The sequence below is a fragment of the Rhinichthys klamathensis genome, unplaced genomic scaffold (assembly GCF_029890125.1).
Source record: "Rhinichthys klamathensis goyatoka isolate OS25496 unplaced genomic scaffold, OSU_Roscu_1.1 h1tg000001l_1, whole genome shotgun sequence".
Lineage (NCBI taxonomy): Eukaryota > Metazoa > Chordata > Actinopteri > Cypriniformes > Leuciscidae > Rhinichthys > Rhinichthys klamathensis.
The window spans coordinates 2888932-2907243 of NW_026606555.1; the positions used below are offsets into that span (position 1 = coordinate 2888932).

The following is an 18312-nucleotide window of genomic DNA, read 5'->3' on the forward strand; positions in this document are numbered from 1 at the left end:
CCAGCACCTGTAAACAATGCTTGGGCGCCTGCATATAAATAATATCACAATAATCCAACAACCGCTCCCCCTTGCTTTAAAAGAAAGACTTAACTCGAAAGAGAAAGCCCAATTTCAACTTGATTCTGATGACCAAATAACTGCGCGTCTAAACGTTTCTACATCATCATTAGGATTTTACCCAGTGGATAATTTGCTCTAAGCTTTGATTAACATGTTTAAGTTTTTCCCAAGGTTTTTTTTTTTTTTTTGTCTTTCCTTTTTGTTCAGCGTTTGTTAAATATATATTTTGTGAAAGCCAAAGGGCAGTGTGTGTCAAGGAAGCATCGCAGAGTCCTGTCTTTCCCACAGCAGATGTGCCAGCGAGCGCTCAGGTTATTAGCGGGGTTACTTCCCTGCCAGGAAACTGAGAAAGATGACATCTCCACTCTCCTCCCACACACACAGATCTCTCTCCCTCTTTATCTGTGAGTGTTTTTCCCTCTCACCATGCCCTCTGTATTTGCCGAGAGCTTTGAAATGAGATGGGTAAAATAATACAAGAACCCCTGACTCTCTGCATAGACGGCACTGAATGCTGGAGAGCGGTAATGAGAGCACCTTGGATTCATTTGGTACAATTTTTAAGGAAATGAATTTGTGCGCTGTGAAAACAGATAAACATTTCATTAGTCGAGCTGCATCTTCAAACACGCTTCATGTGTTAAAAGCAGCAGAAAGAATTCTTTCAGAACATGTCTCAATGATCTAGTAGCGTTTAAAAAGCCTTTGTTGCCTCAAAACCTGAAAGGGTAAAGTAAACTCAAACCTTCTCCTGTTGAATTTACAGACTGTAGTGTAAGAAGGAGCTGGACTTTGAGTCTTTTGAGTTGATGCTGTACCCAAGTGAACTACAGCTGTGACATCTCCACTGACCTTGTAATTCTACTGTAAAATAGCTGAGTTTCCAGTTCAGTTTCATTGGAGAGAGGGAGAGTTTGTGAAGAGATCATTCTGCAAGACTGCTAGAGCCACGCATTACAAACCATCAGAAGATATTATATTTTCCATATGTCATTGACCGAGCAGAGATGATTTTGTTCACAACCATTCAAACTTTTAGTATTGAGCGATTTGGTGTTTTCAAGTTTTTCCAAAGGCTTTCTATGACAAGACACCAGGACTTTTCTGTCACACGACTGAAGTTGAAACATGCCAACACTCTAACACTCTCCTTTGGAGTCCTGGACTTGTTAAAGGGTGAAATATCGTCCCATTTTCAGCTTGGCTACCCTCCATTTTCCATTCTCTGACAAGGATCCCATGCAGACCGTACTTGTCTGACTTGTCCATTTTGCCTTCTGCAAGAGACTGGGCAATTTAGACTTCTTCATTTTTCCAATTTATTAAAATCTGTTTTTAACATCTGTTTTTAAAATCTGGATGGTTCAGCTGTACTGATATATTGAGGGGGGGATTAATTGCAAGCCTTAAATTCATTGAAAAGACAACCTTAAAGGTGCAGTAAGCAATTTTTTTAAAAAGCTGTTAAAAGTGGATCGGACCGAACACCACAACACACTTTTAGCCAATCAGCAGTAGGGGGTGTGTCCACTCATGATGGGAGGAGAGAGAGTGTGCCAATCAGTTGTAGGGGGCATGTCGACTCATGATGGGAGGAAAGAGAGTGAGCCAATCAGCCATAGGGGGCATGTCCACTCATGATGGTAGGAGAGAGAGTGAGCCAATCAGCAGTAGGGTGTGTGTCCACTCATGATGGTAGGAGAGAGAGTGTGCCAATCAGTTGAAGGGGGCGTGTCAGCTCATGATAGGAGGAGAGAGTGAGCCAATCAGCAGTAGGGGGTGTGTCCACTCATCATGGGAGGAGAGAGAGTGAGCCAATCAGTTGTAGGGGGCGTGTCAGCTCATGATAGGAGGAGAGAGTGAGCCAATCAGCAGTAGGGGGTGTGTCCACTCATCATGGGAGGAGAGAGAGTGAGCCAATCAGTTGTAGGGGGCGTGTCAGCTCATGATAGGAGGAGAGAGTGAGCCAATCAGCAGTAGGGGGTGTGTCCACTCATCATGGGAGGAGAGAGAGTGAGCCAATCAGTTGTAGGGGGCGTGTCAGCTCATGATAGGAGGAGAGAGTGAGCCAATCAGCAGTAGGGGGTGTGTCCACTCATGATAGGAGGAGAGAGAGAGAGCCAATCAGCTTTAGGGGGTGTGTCCACTCATCATGGGAGGAAAGAGTGAGCCAATCAGCCATAGGGGGCGTGTCCACTCATGATGGGAGGAGAGAGAGAGCCAATCAGCTTTAGGGGGTGTGTCCACTCATCATGGGAGGAAAGAGTGAGCCAATCAGCCATAGGGGGCGTGTCCACTCATGATGGGAGGAGAGAGAGTGAGCCAATCAGATGTAGGGGGGTGTGTCCTCTCATTATGGGAGGAGAGAGAGTAAGCCAATCGGCTGTAGTGGGCGTGTCAGCTCATGATGGGAGGAGAGATTGAGCCAATCAGCAGTAGTGGGTATGTCCACTCATTATGGGAGGGGAGAGAGTGAGCCAATCAGCAGTAGGGGGGCATGTCCACTCATTATGGGAGGGGAGAGAGTGAGCCAATCAGCCGTAGGGGGCATGTCCACTCATTATGGGAGGGGAGAGAGTGAACCAATCAACAGCAGGGGTCCTGTCCACTCATTATGGGAGGAGAGAGAGGGAGATTTGAAGAAAGACTTTAGAGGGCTGAGAGACATAACGAAAGAGAAAAGCTCAGAGGAATATCATTGGAAAAAGAAGTTTATGATCAGGCAAGAGCTTTAGGACCTGTGTTAATATTAGAAAAGCTTTCCAGCGCTGTTGAGTCTGAAGCGGCAAGGCATGAAAACAGAGGCTGCGTTGTTTCTGCTCCTAACGCGAGTAACATATTGGTTTTGAGTCGAACTCTTGCTTGTACATACTCTTGTGTACTCTGTTAATTCTTTTGTGCTTCCTTGTCGTTCATTTGTCATCTTCGCTTTATTTTTCACGAAGCATTATTTTGCTTTGCTTCTGCTATGATAAAAGAGACACTTGCATTGCTTATTCGTGCATTTTGGATGAAGGGAGGGGCGTGTTTGTTTGGGTTGATTTCAAATATCAACCGTGTTCAACAATGATTCTCAGAAATCGCTTACTGCACCTTTAAGTAGTTTGCCGTATAACTTAGAAATATATATTAACAAAACTGCTTATTTATGTTTCAAAAACATTTGTTCTCCTATTAAAAGTAATGTGCTGTAGAAAAAAACAAAGATATAGTGAGGAAACCTGTAGACCCTCATGACTGTGTGTCAAGGTCAATAAGTCTCTTAATATTTTAGATTATTTGATGCGTTTATGACAAGGTTTCTACAGGTTATATAATGTCCTTGGGTGCCATTCCAAAAGCTTAATGAAATAAATCATTTTTAGGAAATAGTGATTCAAATCTAAGATGAATTATACTATGAGTACATTCACACAAACATTAAAAAATCATAAAATTTAAACTATTTATTTATTTACTTTTTGAGGAAACCATACAAACCCAACTTGAATACAGAGAGTACATTCATAAGAACTTGGTACATGTTTTGAACAGGTTTTCTCCTTTTCTTTATTGAGGACGCTCTTATTTGTCCTTATGCAAATGAGCGGTAACACACTACAGCAACTACCAATGATATTGCAGTGTGATCTGGCGACCGATAGGGTTGGATACCGTGGTAACCATTTAATCACTGTCAGTGTGAACAGGACTTTACGTTTGTGATCCGGCAGTTTCACAGATTGCGGTTGACACACAGCCATCCAGTTCATCCAGGCTGTTGATGTCAGTGTTTCATGAATACATTTCACAGAATTTCCTCTGAAACATTATCATCAAGTGAATAAGACGACCAGATACTCCTAAATGATTTTCTTGAGCAGTCAACAGATGGTTGAGCTTGATGGTCTTAATTATAATAGGGAGAGAGAAATGCACTTTTCAGCAGTTCACACCATTGTAGTCGAGTCACCAACTGTCGAGTCCGAGTCAAGTCTCGAGTCCCAGTGTTCAAGTCCGAGTCACCAAAGAAGAGTCCGAGTCGAGTCCAAGTCGAGTCACCATTACCTGAGTTCAAGTCCGAGTCGAGTCTCGAGTCCCAGTGTTCAAGTCCGAGTCACCAAAGAAGAGTCCGAGTCGAGTCCAAGTCGAGTCACCATTACCTGAGTTCAAGTCCGAGTCGAGTCTCGAGTCCCGTGTTCGAGTCTGAGTCGAAATTATATAGGCCTACACAGGTAATGGAGTTGTCAAGCAAAGAGAGCGAGCGGCAGCAGTGTCTGTGAGGGAAAAAATAGATCATGGTCTTGGACCCCGAAACAGGAAAAGTGTAACATCTTATATCAAATTTTTATAACCTATTTAGTCAGAAACAACGTCATTTATTTGATGAATGCTCAAGTCCGATTTTATATATTCTCGAGTCCGAGTCCAAGTACTAGTCATCAGTCCGCGAGTCCAAGTCGAGTCACGAGTCCAGAGAATGGAGTCTCGAGTCGGACTCGAGTCCAGAGAATAAGGACTCGAGTCCGAGTCCAGGACTCGAGTACTCCATCACTGGTTCACACATTGCTACAGCATTTATGGAAACAGTAATGACACACCAGTGTGAAGTACACCTGCAGAAAGAGACAGAGGACGTCAAACACACAAGCCGGGTGAGCCTTTGTGGACAATCAGTCGCTTGATGATGTTGAGGTCTGGTTCACACTGAAGTTGCTTTCCAATGGCCATGTAAACAACTACATTGAGTTTCATTATTTGACAAAAAGCTGTGAGGTGATCTGCATTTCAAAGGGACGGAACCAGCGCTCAGTAACAGAAGCTAAAAACAGCCTCGGTGTTTCGGGATGCTCCAAATACACTGCACCATTAGCTTGACTGGCAGGCAGTTCTTTAGCCCTCAGTGTCAGGGTTTGGATCCGGTCTCCTCCCCGGTGATTTACTACTATTTTGGATGGTAACACATTTTAGTGGGCGTGTGCGTGTGAACAGCTGGGACCATTATAGACCGCCGCTGATGAGAGGACAGGCCTGCAGTGTTCATAGCCAAATTAAAGACACAGAAAACATTTGCAATGATCATTGATTCTAATTCTGAATCCATTTCCAGTCCTCATTTATTCATTTTTCAGTCAGATGAATCATTTAGAGTAGATCGTCAGCTTTCAGATGAGATGTCAGGTATGATGTGATCATTTCATTTGCAGTCCGGTTGATGTTTATTATGGCTTTTCAATATGCAGATTAATATTGGCTGGGAAAAGCCCCCAAATGAGGATAATTCAAAGATATTGTATATGTGATTGTGGTATACAGACATTAAAATACTTATTTTGTTGTATTTTTTATCATTGATCATTTGACTGTTTTTTTTCTGTTTGTTTCCCGTCCAAATATGGGTCAGGGAGGCAAAAGTAGTCCAACTGTTTAATTAATTAATCTGTGTGTGTTTGTTAATATACAAAGCTAAATGTTAATATTCTCACCCGTATATAAAATGTTACAAAGTTTTCAATTTCCTTTCCACAAAATATTAAACAGCAGAAATGTTTTTATCATTGATAATAATAATCAGGAATGTTTCTTGATCCTCATATCAGAGTGATTTCTGAAGGATCATGTGACATCAGTTTTGATCACAGGAGTAAATTACATTTTAATATACACTCACCTAAAGGATTATTAGGAACACCATACTAATACTGTGTTTGACCCCCTTTGGCCTTCAGAACTGCCTTAATTCTACGTGGCATTGATTCAACAAGGTGCTGAAAGCATTCTTTAGAAATGTTGGCCCATATTGATAGGATAGCATCTTGCAGTTGATGGAGATTTGTGGGATGCACATCCAGGGCACGAAGCTCCCGTTCCACCACATCCCAAAGATGCTCTATTGGGTTGAGATCTGGTGACTGTGGGGGCCATTTTAGTACAGTGAACTCATTGTCATGTTCAAGAAACCAATTTGAAATGATTCGAGCTTTGTGACATGGTGCATTATCCTGCTGGAAGTAGCCATCAGAGGATGGGTACATGGTGGCCATAAAGGGATGGACATGGTCAGAAACAATGCTCAGGTAGGCCGTGGCATTTAAACGATGCCCAATTGGCACTAAGGGGCCTAAAGTGTGCCAAGAAAACATCCCCCACACCATTACACCACCACCACCAGCCTGCACAGTGGTAACAAGGCATGATGGATCCATGTTCTCATTCTGTTTACGCCAAATTCTGACTCTAACATCTGAATGTCTCAACAGAAATCGAGACTCATCAGACCAGGCAACATTTTTCCAGTCTTCAACTGTCCAATTTTGGTGAGCTCTTGCAAATTGTAGCCTCTTTTTCCTATTTGTAGTGGAGATGAGTGGTACCCGGTGGGGTCTTCTGCTGTTGTAGCCCATCCGCCTCAAGGTTGTGCGTGTTGTGGCTTCACAAATGCTTTGCTGCATACCTCGGTTGTAACGAGTGGTTATTTCAGTCAAAGTTGCTCTTCTATCAGCTTGAATCAGTCGGCCCATTCTCCTCTGACCTCTAGCATCAACAAGGCATTTTCGCCCACAGGACTGCCGCATACTGGATGTTTTTCCCTTTTCACACCATTCTTTGTAAACCCTAGAAATGGTTGTGCGTGAAAATCCCAGTAACTGAGCAGATTGTAAAATACTCGGACCGGCCCGTCTGGCACCAACAACCATGCCACGCTCAAAATTGCTTAAATCACCTTTCTTTCCCATTCTGACATTCAGTTTGGAGTTCAGGAGATTGTCTTGGCCAGGACCACACCCCTAAATGCATTGAAGCAACTGCCATGTGATTGGTTGATTAGATAATTACATTAATGAGAAATTGAACAGGTGTTCCTAATAATCCTTTAGGTTAGTGTATATTACAATAGAAAAGTTATATTTTAGTGAATATCATTTCACAATTTTACAGTTTTATTGCAGTTTTGATCAATTAAATGTGGCCTTTGTGATCATAAGAGACTTATTTAAAAATTATTTTAAATCTTTCTAACCATATTCTCTTTAAATATATTAGGGCTGTCAAGCGATTACATTTTTTTATCGAATTAATTATGCAAATTTAGCTGAGAAATTACCCCAAAAGATAATATAAGCTATAATCTCAAACATAAAAAACAAAAATAAAAATATTATGAATATATATTTTTTAATCTATTAAATATTAGGATGTGGTATAACAACTTATATCCGCAGTTAAAGTGAATCCCACAAGTTTCAAGTCTGAGGATTATATATCTTTACTTTATATTATATATCAGCATTTTGTAGACCTTGTCATGTGAGTTTTTAGAAAAGGCTGATAAGATGCTAATAAAATGCCCTGTAAACACCCATTTGCAGTCTATGATCTGTTCTATTGTTCTCAGTCGACGAACCTTTCACACACTGCCACTTACTCTTCCACTTAAACCACTTAATCTTCATTATTCTTTTAGCGTTATTCTTTTGTCTGTATTCAGCCATTATTAGCCTTTATTCTGGCATCATGCTTGCCCATCATCACCACTTTCATCCCACTATACATTAATCCACATATTACCTGAAGTCTTTCTAGAAAACAAACAAAAAAGTATATTCTTGGGACCTTATGTGAATTCTTTAAACAAATGAGATATGAAATAGAGCAGCTCCTGGCGCGACGGGTGCTTTAGAGCTACAAAATACCATTTTTAAATATTAACATTACACTTTTACTCAAAACTCACTTTAAACCACCACTGAATGTTTGTATTAACTTCCGATTACGATCTAATGTGGATTTTAGTCATATAATGATGTTGAAATATGTTATATTTAGCATTTTACATTCAGCTTATGCAGTTTATTAGCTTATCGTTTAATGTGTAGAAATGTTTCTTTGGGTTCAGAAGTGTATAGGACACAAATAAACTGGAGCAGGCGGTTTATGAATTCATATGCGTGTTGATATTCTTTTCAAAATATCAAACATTACAGATTGATTCTTTTGCACTCCTGACGTAAATTAAGAAATGAATGTCACTGCAACCTAGTTTTATCATAAATCGTGGTCAAATATCAAAGCTGGAGTCTTTAGTCTCTTTAATGATACTGAGTTTTTCCCGTATCAAATAAAATTAATCAAATAGACATTACAAAAAGTAGCTTTAGAAAGAAATATTATATTTGATTCAACATAGAATTTATTACACAAACTTTTAGGCCACAATGGCCATGAGGGTGAGTAAACTATGACAGAATTTTCATATTTTTTTTCAACTTTACCTTTAATGGGTTATTTTTGTTTGTTTTTTGCGCACAAAAACTATTCTCGTCGCTTGATAAACTTAAGGTTGAGCCACTGTTGTCACTCGGACTATTTTAACGATGTCTTTAATAACTTTTGGGCCGGCCAGTTTCGATCCCTTAAGAAGCCTATGGAGGAGTGATCCAGCTCTCAGATTTAATCAGAAATATCTTAATTTGTGTCCTGAAGATGAACGAAAGTCTTACGGGGTCGGAACAACATGAGGGAGAGTAATTACTGACAGAGTTTTCATTTTTGGGTGAACTAACCCTTTAACTTTATTATTTATTAAACTGTTGTATAAAATCAGTATCTTGCTATTCGGAACAAAAACAGCACTTGTGTGATATTGCTTAACTTGCCTATATCATATGATATAAATATGAGAAAAGCTCATACAGATGCATATTTGCCCCGATATCTTGAATTGTAGGTGCATATAACTGCATTATAGGCTCTGTCATGCAGTGAGGTGTTGCCCCGCATAATGTGCGTCACCAATCAGCCGTATGAAATGTGAGATGACCTACACTACCGTTCAAAAGTTTGGGGTCAGTGAGAATTTTATTTTTATTTTTTGGAGGAAAGAAATCAATACTTTTATTTATCAAGGACAGTAAAGACATTGATAATGTTACAAAAGATTCTATTTCAAACAAATGCTGTTCTTTTGAACTTCCTATTCATCAAAGAATCCAAAAAAAAAAAAAAAAAACTGTACAACTGACAGACCAACAACTGTTTCAACATTGATAATAATAATAAATGTTTCTTGAGCATCAAATCCTCATATTATACTGATTTGTGAAGGATCATTTGACACTGAAGACACTGACACTGGTGATGCTGAAAATTCAGCTTTGATCACAGGAATAAATTACACTTTACTATATATTCACACAGAAAACAGCTGGAATAATATTTAATACTATAACTGATTTTTTTTGTATTTTTAATCAAATAAGCGCAGCCATGGTTAGCAGAAGAGAATTCTTTTAAAAGTATTTAAAATCGTACCGACCCCAAACTTTTGAACGGTAGTGTACATAGGTCTGGAGCACGCGTTAAATGCGTTAATCATTTTCACACGTTATTTTTTTCATAACTAATTAATTAAATAAACGCGTTAAATCGACATTTATTTATATGCTGTCATTCAGTGCATTCATTTCAGTGACTCGATCAGGCCAGTGCTACATTTACCATCATCCCATTCAAAGTCATTTTCGATGTTGATGTTAAAACCCTTGTCCTCAAAAACACTCATTCCCCCTCATATCATAAAGCCCTCGGCGTCTCTATTTGGGAACCTAATCCCGACTGTGAAGGTCTTCCGGGCACTTATTATGAAGCCCGGATAATTAAATGGCAGTATCGAAGGACATCCTCCATAGCAGAGCTGCTATTATTTCCCAGAGTTACGCTGTCTTTGGGAATATCACAGCGCTTGCTTGTCCGGATGTGAAATTTAATTTAGCTCTTTATTTTGTCTGTTTTTCCAGGCTGATCCCGCAGATGGTGGGTCTCCTGTACGTGGGGAGCTATGACATGCCCTTTGCACAAATGAAGGTGAGAGAAACCTTGTTTGCTTCTTTGATAACTCCTTCTCTCCCCACCGCAAGTACAGGCGCTGCTAAAGATAGTCGTGTCATTTTCAAGTGTTCTTAACATGATGTGCTTTTAATAAATTGGGTCAGACAGGTGAACATTGTGTCACACACACACGAGGTCTTTACCGAAACACTGATCCGCTTACTCAGAGTGCAGCTCGAGATGTCATCGGGGCGCTCTGTGCGGGAACACTTCTGAAAAGTAGGCCTCAAACGTCTGCCGCCTTTAACCACAACCTAAGATGCATCACATATATCCTTAGTGGAGCTGGTGATCCCAGAATGCACTGCGGCAAGCTCAGTAAAAGATGGAACATATTGTACAGAAACGTTGGTTCACCCAAAAATGGAAATTTCAGACTCGTAAGACTGGTTAATCTTCGAAACACAAATGAAGGTCTTTTTAATTAAACCTGAGAGGTTTCTGCCCCTCATTGAAAGTCAAGTTAACCAAAACTTAGAAGATCCAAAGAAAATTATATAAAGGTGTCATGTCATGTTTACTCCATGTCTTGTGACGAGATTGACAGATTTAATTTAGTCTTTTATTCACATCTTAACAAGGATACATAGTGCTCATCAAATCTGTAAACGTGGAGACTTATGCGTGTCGCTCCAGAACAAACCTCACTGGTTCTTGCGCATCACAAGACTGATTAAACCACTTCATTTATTATTGACTCATTTTGTGACATCTTTATGACCTTTTTGGATCGTCTAAGTTTTGGTTACCTGGACTATCAAATGGAGTGACAGAAACATTTCAGCTTTAATTGAAAAGACCTTCGTTTGTGTTTCTAAAGTCTTATGGGTTTGGAATGACTTAAGGGTGAGTAAAGGATTTTCAGAGTTTGGGTAAACTAACGCTTTAAGCCTCATGAAAGTGTCTATAAACAAGCTCTTAAGCCGTTAGCTACTGGGAACACTTCATTAAATTAGCTGATCCAGTGATGTTTTTAAGATTTTTGATCAACCCGTATTCAAGGAGTACATTAAGAGAGCGGGTGAAGAAGTACTTTCAGAGGATTCAAAATATCTTATATATCATTGTGGTTTCTCTAGAAATTAGAAAAATTGGTTGTTGTCAAATCAAAAATGTAACATTTATAGGGATTTTAGTGTAATAGTTTTGTATTTGTATAATGCAATCTTTTTGCATTAAAGGATTAGTTCACCTCAAAATGAAAATTTCCTGATAATTGACTCACCCCAATGCCATCCAAGATATCCATGTCTTTCTTTCCTTAGTGGAAGAGAAAATACGTTTTTTGGAAAATGAGCGATGGTTTGGCTAGATAAGACCCTCTTCCTCAGCTGATCGTGCACAGCCGGTTGAAGCTCTTCATAGCCCTTTGAAACTGCACTGATTTGGACTTCAAAACGTTGTTTGCCATTGAAGTCCATTATTCGAAGAAAAATCCAGAAATGTTTTCCTCAAAAAACGTATTTTCTATTCCACTAAGGAACGAAAGACATGGATATCTTGGATGGCATTCGGGTGAGTCAATTATCAGGAAATTTTCAATTTGAGGTGAACTAATCCTTTAACCTGCCCAAGGACTACAGACGAACAGTAGCCATCCTGGCTAAATTTGACACATTTTACTGTATTTTCCATGAATAATAATAAAAAGGAGAGAGAGGGATGGAAGATGAAGTGAGAGAAGCACTGATTATAAAAGCATTCATTTAGTGTAGAAACAATCAAGGATTGTTTCACCTGATGGTTATGGTTATAGTTGTTAAATTACAGAGTTAACAACATGCTAATGCCAACTCTATTGGAATCAGTTGTGAGTTGATTCTCCCATAAACTTTAACTTAACATAAAGACCATTGTTTTGTCAGATGTCTATGTTCACAAATCTCAAGTGTTTGTCTCAATCCAAGTCTAGTTTCTTTTTTGAAAATAGTTTATTATTTTCTTCACCTGGCAAGAAACCCATTAAAAAACATTTAGGCTTTTTTTTTCTTTTTTCTAAAATGCACACTTAATAGTAAATGAATGGTTAACTATGGTAACTGGTATTTGTTCATTCATAACTGATTTGTTTCCTTCTCTCTGAACCACGTACGAGGAGCTGCTGACTGTGTCTCTACCTTCCTTTAACATTCATGTCATTTCATATTTTATTTCGCGCGTGTAAACGTGACCACTACTTCTATTAGTCGTGGCTGGCTACATTGTCCACTGATCCTGACGAATAATTGTTTCACAGTTTGAGTGAAATAATCACGCAAAAAGAAAACCACACAGTAACAGCAAGTATATTTTTCCTTGTGAGCTGTGGGTAAAGAGACTCTGCAGAAGAAATGATGATGAGCAGAGTAGACCACGGTATCTCAGTTAGCACGTAGCATCCTTAACATTCAACACACACTATAGCCCTGTGCTGCCTGTTTCTCACGGGGTCGTATAGTATTTTCAACATTTACAGGGGCTAGTCTGTGATATCATTGCCGTCCGAAACCAGAATATCAGTGTTTTTCTCCCACCGCCTGCGCAAAACTCCCCGGCCGAATTACCTACTGGTTATTTGACAAAACCAAGGTTGTGTTGTGATTTAATTGCTGTCTGAATCTCTGAGTTTACAAGAAGAGATCAAGCTGTTTAAATCCTTTGTGCCACTGCTGACCACCGTACGATAACGGTTGCGCTTCACTGTAATTTGGATGCATTTCAAGTATCAAGCCTACACTTTAATTACTGAAATCCAAGAAAGTATTTGCAAGAAGAATATTTCATCACCGCTCAAAGGAGCATGTAAACATTTGAAATGGGCCATTATTATAGCAGCAATTATATACATTAAAAATATAAACCAATATTTGTAAATAAGAGGCTGTTTTAACTTCATTTCCACTAATATCCTCATTTATTTTGAGATAAAATACAAGACTTGTATATAAAACTTGCTCCTGCATCGTGGATCTGAATGAATGAGTTTTATAACTGAGGCGAATTGCTCATTTATTTTTACGGACGTCCACATGAGAAACAATTGCCGTCTGAATAGGGCTTTAGACTGACATTCAACAATCAATTTTTAAGGATAGAGCTGCAGCCAACAGCACATGGTTTACTCTTGCCGCGGTGCATGCTGGGAACAGTCCTGTTTAACACCTGGTAAAGTGATCTTATTTGTGCTGTTATTGTAGCCTACGATTAATTGTGCAGCTGTACATTGTGCTGTATAATACAAGCAAATGTCGTTTATAAATGCTAAAGAAATATTCATTGTATTCGAATCTCACTCAATAATGAAATCTGAGAGGAGGCAGAGAATAGAGGTCCACTTTATTTCAGCGAGGTCCTCCCTGGTGGGGACTTCTGGCCTCGCCACTGAAACGGACGCATTATCATGCATGAAAAAAGTGCACAAAAGACTCCTTATCCGAGCTGTGGCACCCAGTTTCAAGAAAATAGCCATTTCTCCTTGTTATATATAGAGTTTTGTTCATGAGTCCAAGTCAAGTCTGATGTAGAGCATCCCAAATAATTTGATTTCCACAAGACTGAGCACATCTGAACTGGAGTCGCAGTTGCGTCTCTAATGGACCTGCTATTTAAAGAGATCGTTTTAACAATCTCGTCACAGTTATTGGTTCTCTTAAAAAGGGGTATATGAACCATGTCAAAATGCTTGACTCATGAATATGAATTATGTGATAGTCACACCTGATTGGTTGGTGAATAGGCAGGAGTCGTAGTATTTGCATGTTGTCGACGCAACCGTGTTTTGTTTGCACTCTTAAAATGTAATGATGGTTTGCCAAAATGTGGTCAGAGGAGCTGTGATGCCCCCGACTGTTACTTTCATTAAATTAATTTACTTTTTTATTGTCGGCTTTAGCTGTAATGGAGTGGATTTGGCTGCTTTCGGCACCGTGTGGTGTTTGTAAATGCCTGCCAGGACTTCAAGAGGGTGACCGGGGTGTCATGATGGTCCCATCCAAAACTAACGGGAGCATCATGTTCTGTGCCAGACGAAAGCCGAACAACATCTCTGGATCTCCGCCACCGCTGTGCGTGTGTAGTTGTGTGGTGTGTGAAAGCGTGCACTGAATCTTTGGCCAGACGCCTCTCTCATATTTGGCTCTGTGAAGCCAAGCCGGAGACTGTTAAGTTGCCCGTGTTTGCGTTCTCTCAGCGGCGGCAAGGCAGGACGTGTCTGATGCGAGAATAGGTACCGTACAACCAAAGGTTAATTGATCTTTGAATATTGTTGTGTGTGAATGTCAGTCCTGCAATCTTCAGCTCCCCCTCTGTGCTCACAGATGCCCTTCACTGTTGGATGCTGAGGATATTTACTCATCCCATCATGCCAACAGGCCCAGAAGGGGGCGGCTTTACTGCCAGCTCACGTCCTCCTCCACACACCAACCTGCCACGCTTTACTGAGGATCGAGTCTCTTTATCTTTCAGATATTCCTTTCTCTCACTTACTTGGGCCAAACACGCTCCTGTTTTCTTAAGGCCTTTGTGAAACTGTCATGTATTGAGACATCTGTGTTGTGGCAGTAATTACACATCACGCGTCGGCACTTACTTTACAAACTACAAAAAGTGTCAACAATTTGGTTGTTGGTTAGCAGGCGAGCTGCAGAGACTGAAGATTTTTATCAGTCCAGTTTCGTGTCCCGACGCTGATTCCCTCTCCTGCTTCATTTCTTGTAGTGGTCAACAAATAAACTTTTTTAACAGATGCAATACAACTTAATGAAGTCAAATGATGCACTTACCAATCCAGGGGTGTTCAAACCTGCACCTGGAGGTCCGACATGCTGCAAAGCCTGACTCAACTTGCCCCAACACAACTTCCTGAAAGTGTCTTGTGATCCCGAAGCCCTTGATTAGCTGGTTCAGGTGTGTTTAAAGGGGTGGTAAACTGCCCTTTTCACAAGATGTAAAATAAGTCTCTGATGTCCCCAGAGTGTGTATGTGAAATCATGTGATATCCCACAGATATTTTTTTATGTTAAAATTGTCACTTTTTTGGAGGGTGAGCATTTTTGTGTGTGTCCCTTTAAATGCAAATGAGGTGCTGCTCCCGGCACAGAGGGCGGAGCTTCAAGAGCTTGTGTGTGTGTGTGTGTGTGTGTGTGTGTGTGTGTGTGTGTGTGTGTGTGTGTGTGTGTGTGTGTGTGTGTGTGTGTGTGTGTGTGTGTGTGTGTGTGTGTGTGTGTGTGTGTGTGTGTGTGTGTGTTGAAAATTTCAAAAACTTTTAGTCTTTTATGTTCAAAACGGAGTCGGGCAAAGATGGAGAGACTCAAGAAGAAGTGACAACGTTTCTGAATGGTTAGTTGATGAATGTATTTTGCTCATGTGGAGTTAACTATCTTCAAGTCATTGATTAGCATATTTCGTGTAGTCTCCAGCCGTTTGTTGTAGTCCTTAATAAACGATTTCTGTAAAAGAGAATCTCCCTTTGCTTTGAACTGTGAGCGTCGTAACTTTGCAGATGTTGTTTATGCTCAAACAGCAACATTACACACTGACTAAAGTTAGAAAAGTGAAATCATAATCAGCCACCCCTTTAATTGCTGCTGAAGCTAAACTGTAAACTGGAGCCCTTCAGGAGGAGGATCGGACGCCCCTGTGTTAATCGGGGGTTTTCGGCCAATGCCATCTTCTCAAAAGCTTGGCTGAAAAAACGGTTTTATTCATCTCTCTACTTTCACTTTGAATAAAATTACAAAAAAATCTAAAATATAATATGAACTCTTCAACAATGTGGTTTGTATATGTTTACAAGGATGCTTTTCGGTTTGAATGATGCAACTGTGTAATCTCTTTCTCAAAATTGTTTTTTTGCTTCAGATATCAAAGGACCTGAAACAGTACGATAATAAAATAATCGAGTGCACGTTTGTCAATAACACCTGGGTGTTCATGCGGCAGAGGGTTGACAAGAGCTTCCCCAACTCATATGACACAGCCATGGGTAAGATTCACACGTGTTAAACTCTAGCCAGGGTCAAGCTCAGGTTTTGATCCGCTGACTAGATGAAACCATACTCTTAAAGCTAGAAGTGCAGTCAAACCTTGATGTATTCAGACACCTTCAACATTTCTCACATTATCACAGTGTATTCGCTATAGTTTAGAAAATGGTAATAAATTATGACAAGAACTCAGTTATCAAATCAGTTGATATTTCACTGGTCCTTCTGTTAGACTATCTCACAGATTAATAAGGTTGAATATCTGTCAGCTGTTAAATTTAACTACACAATTAGATAATATCAGTTTAGCTCAACCGATTACCAAGCAATGCTTCATGTTGTTCACTCTGTGGTGTAAAAAGGTGCATTAGCAATTATAGAAAAAACACTTCAGCAAAACATGGTCAAGTCAAAGTGTCTGAATAATTTTTGGTCCCAAATTCTTATTAATTTTACTGGTAGTCACTGTATGAAGAATATTTGGGTATAATGTCACAGTTTACTTTATTTTGTTATCCTCACTTACATAAATGAACTATAGTGTCCTGCACCCACTAGTAAAAAAATATTTAAAAAATTATATCTGGTGTCTGAATCATTTTTGGTTTAACTGTACTCGCAAGCCATGCAATATAACAGAGTCAGTAGCACCTCATTGCAGTACATGAGATCCAGGGGGCGGAGTTGGATCCAGATCTAAGGGGTGGAGATGGGTAGGATTAGGGGTGGGGTTAGGGATCAGGGGGCGGAGATGGGTAGGATTAGGGGTGGGGTTAGGGATCAGGGGGCGGAGATGGGTAGGATTAGGGGTGGGGTTAGGGATCAGGGGGTGGAGATGGGTAGGATTAGGGGTGGGGTTAGGGATCAGGGGGTGGAGATGGGTAGGATTAGGGGTGGGGTTAGGGATCAGGGGGCGGAGATGGGTAGGATTAGGGGTGGGGTTAGGGATCAGGGGGTGGAGATGGGTAGGATTAGGGGTGGGGTTAGGGATCAGGGGGTGGAGATGGGTAGGATTAGGGGTGGGGTTAGGGATCAGGGGGTGGAGATGGGTAGGTTTAGGTATATGTAAGGTGGGAGGAGTTGGATCTGGATCCAACTCCTCCCCCTGGATTTCGTGTTCTGCAGTGAGGACCATCTCAACAGAGTTGGATGGATTGTTTGCACCATTAAACCAAAGGTTGTTATTCATATAGCTAGCTATGAACCAGTTGACAGCTCCACTTGCTCAGCCAGAATCTTTGAGGCAAACTCTGCTGAAAGCCCAGTGTGGTTGGTTGTTTTTACCTGTGTCCTGTTGTCCCTCCAGCTGTGTGCAACAGCATCCAACACCCCGTCACAAAGCAGATTCTCTTCGAGTTCCTGGACCGGTGCGCTCAGATGCAGGCCCGCAAGCACCCGGCCGACTCCGAGCTGATGCCCCCCCCGCCCCCGAAGAGAGCCAACCACAGCATCCCGCAGTAGCGCAGCGTCATCCCGCGGGACACAACTCTACCAGTTTGATATTTTTTTATTCCCAAAATGTTCCGCAGCTCTGCCGGTCCACGCCGCAAGAGGAGAGACTTTTGCAGAACGTTGTGTTTTTTGGCCTGACTTTGGCTTCTGATCTTGGTGATGTTGACGATCTATTTAAAGACACTGTTGAGAGAGCTTGTTTCAACATTGAGTGCCGAGGCACGTTCTTATTTAAAAGAATAAAAATTCAAATGAATTGCATTGTTTTTCTTTTTTATGTTCTGTATTTGTTACAGGCGCTCCTTCTCTCTGCATTGTTTTGTTCTGCAGCTGCTTTTTTTACTGAACAGAACCGTAAAGTGTGCTTGATTGTCTAGATTCAGACCTGAAACACTGAAAACACTGTGGACATTTCCCCAGACCTGTAAAGCATCAGTGAAGCATAGGATCATGAGTGTTTTGTATGTCATTTTGCTCATTTGAAAATGTCGCCCCAACCCCTTTTTTTCTCAGGTTTTGTTTCTTAAAAAATGCCAGGTGTATTTAAGTTTTCCTGGATCTTTTGGCTCATTGTTTTGGAGAATAAAAAAAAATATTAAAGCAATAAATCCAAAAATAAAGATTGCCAGGTTCCAATACCTTCACATACAATGCATTACATACAACGGATTGATACACAATATTTCTGCTCAGTTGAAATGGGTACGTTTCAAACAACTGATTGAAACCAGTTGTGTCTCGTGTCCGTATTGATTCTAGGTCATATGACACGAGATCATTTTAGCTGAACTCAACATTGGATTTGTCGCAATTCTTGTTCTTGTCATGTGTGAACATCTCAGCGGTTGTCACTCGTAATTGACCTGTCACAGCTAAAGTTGATGGCATTCTTTATTGCTCTCACACATCTCATAGTGTTTACAATATTGAAACCTGGTGTGCAAAGAGCCGATCCACACGTCTGAGA

At 40.5% G+C, this 18312-nt stretch overlaps 1 protein-coding gene across 1 annotated transcript in view; it reads left to right on the forward strand.

Annotated features, from left to right (window-relative positions):
* The window catches only part of rngtt (RNA guanylyltransferase and 5'-phosphatase), a 135125-nt gene extending 117632 nt beyond the window's left edge, over positions 1-17493 (forward strand). The window contains exons 14-16 of the mRNA XM_056247449.1: positions 9840-9906; positions 15769-15892; positions 17200-17493. Coding sequence (XP_056103424.1) covers positions 9840-9906; positions 15769-15892; positions 17200-17354 — 346 coding nt within the window. The 3' untranslated portion in view covers positions 17355-17493. The remainder of the gene's footprint in view (positions 1-9839; positions 9907-15768; positions 15893-17199) is intronic.
* The last annotated feature ends 819 nt before the right edge of the window (positions 17494-18312 follow it).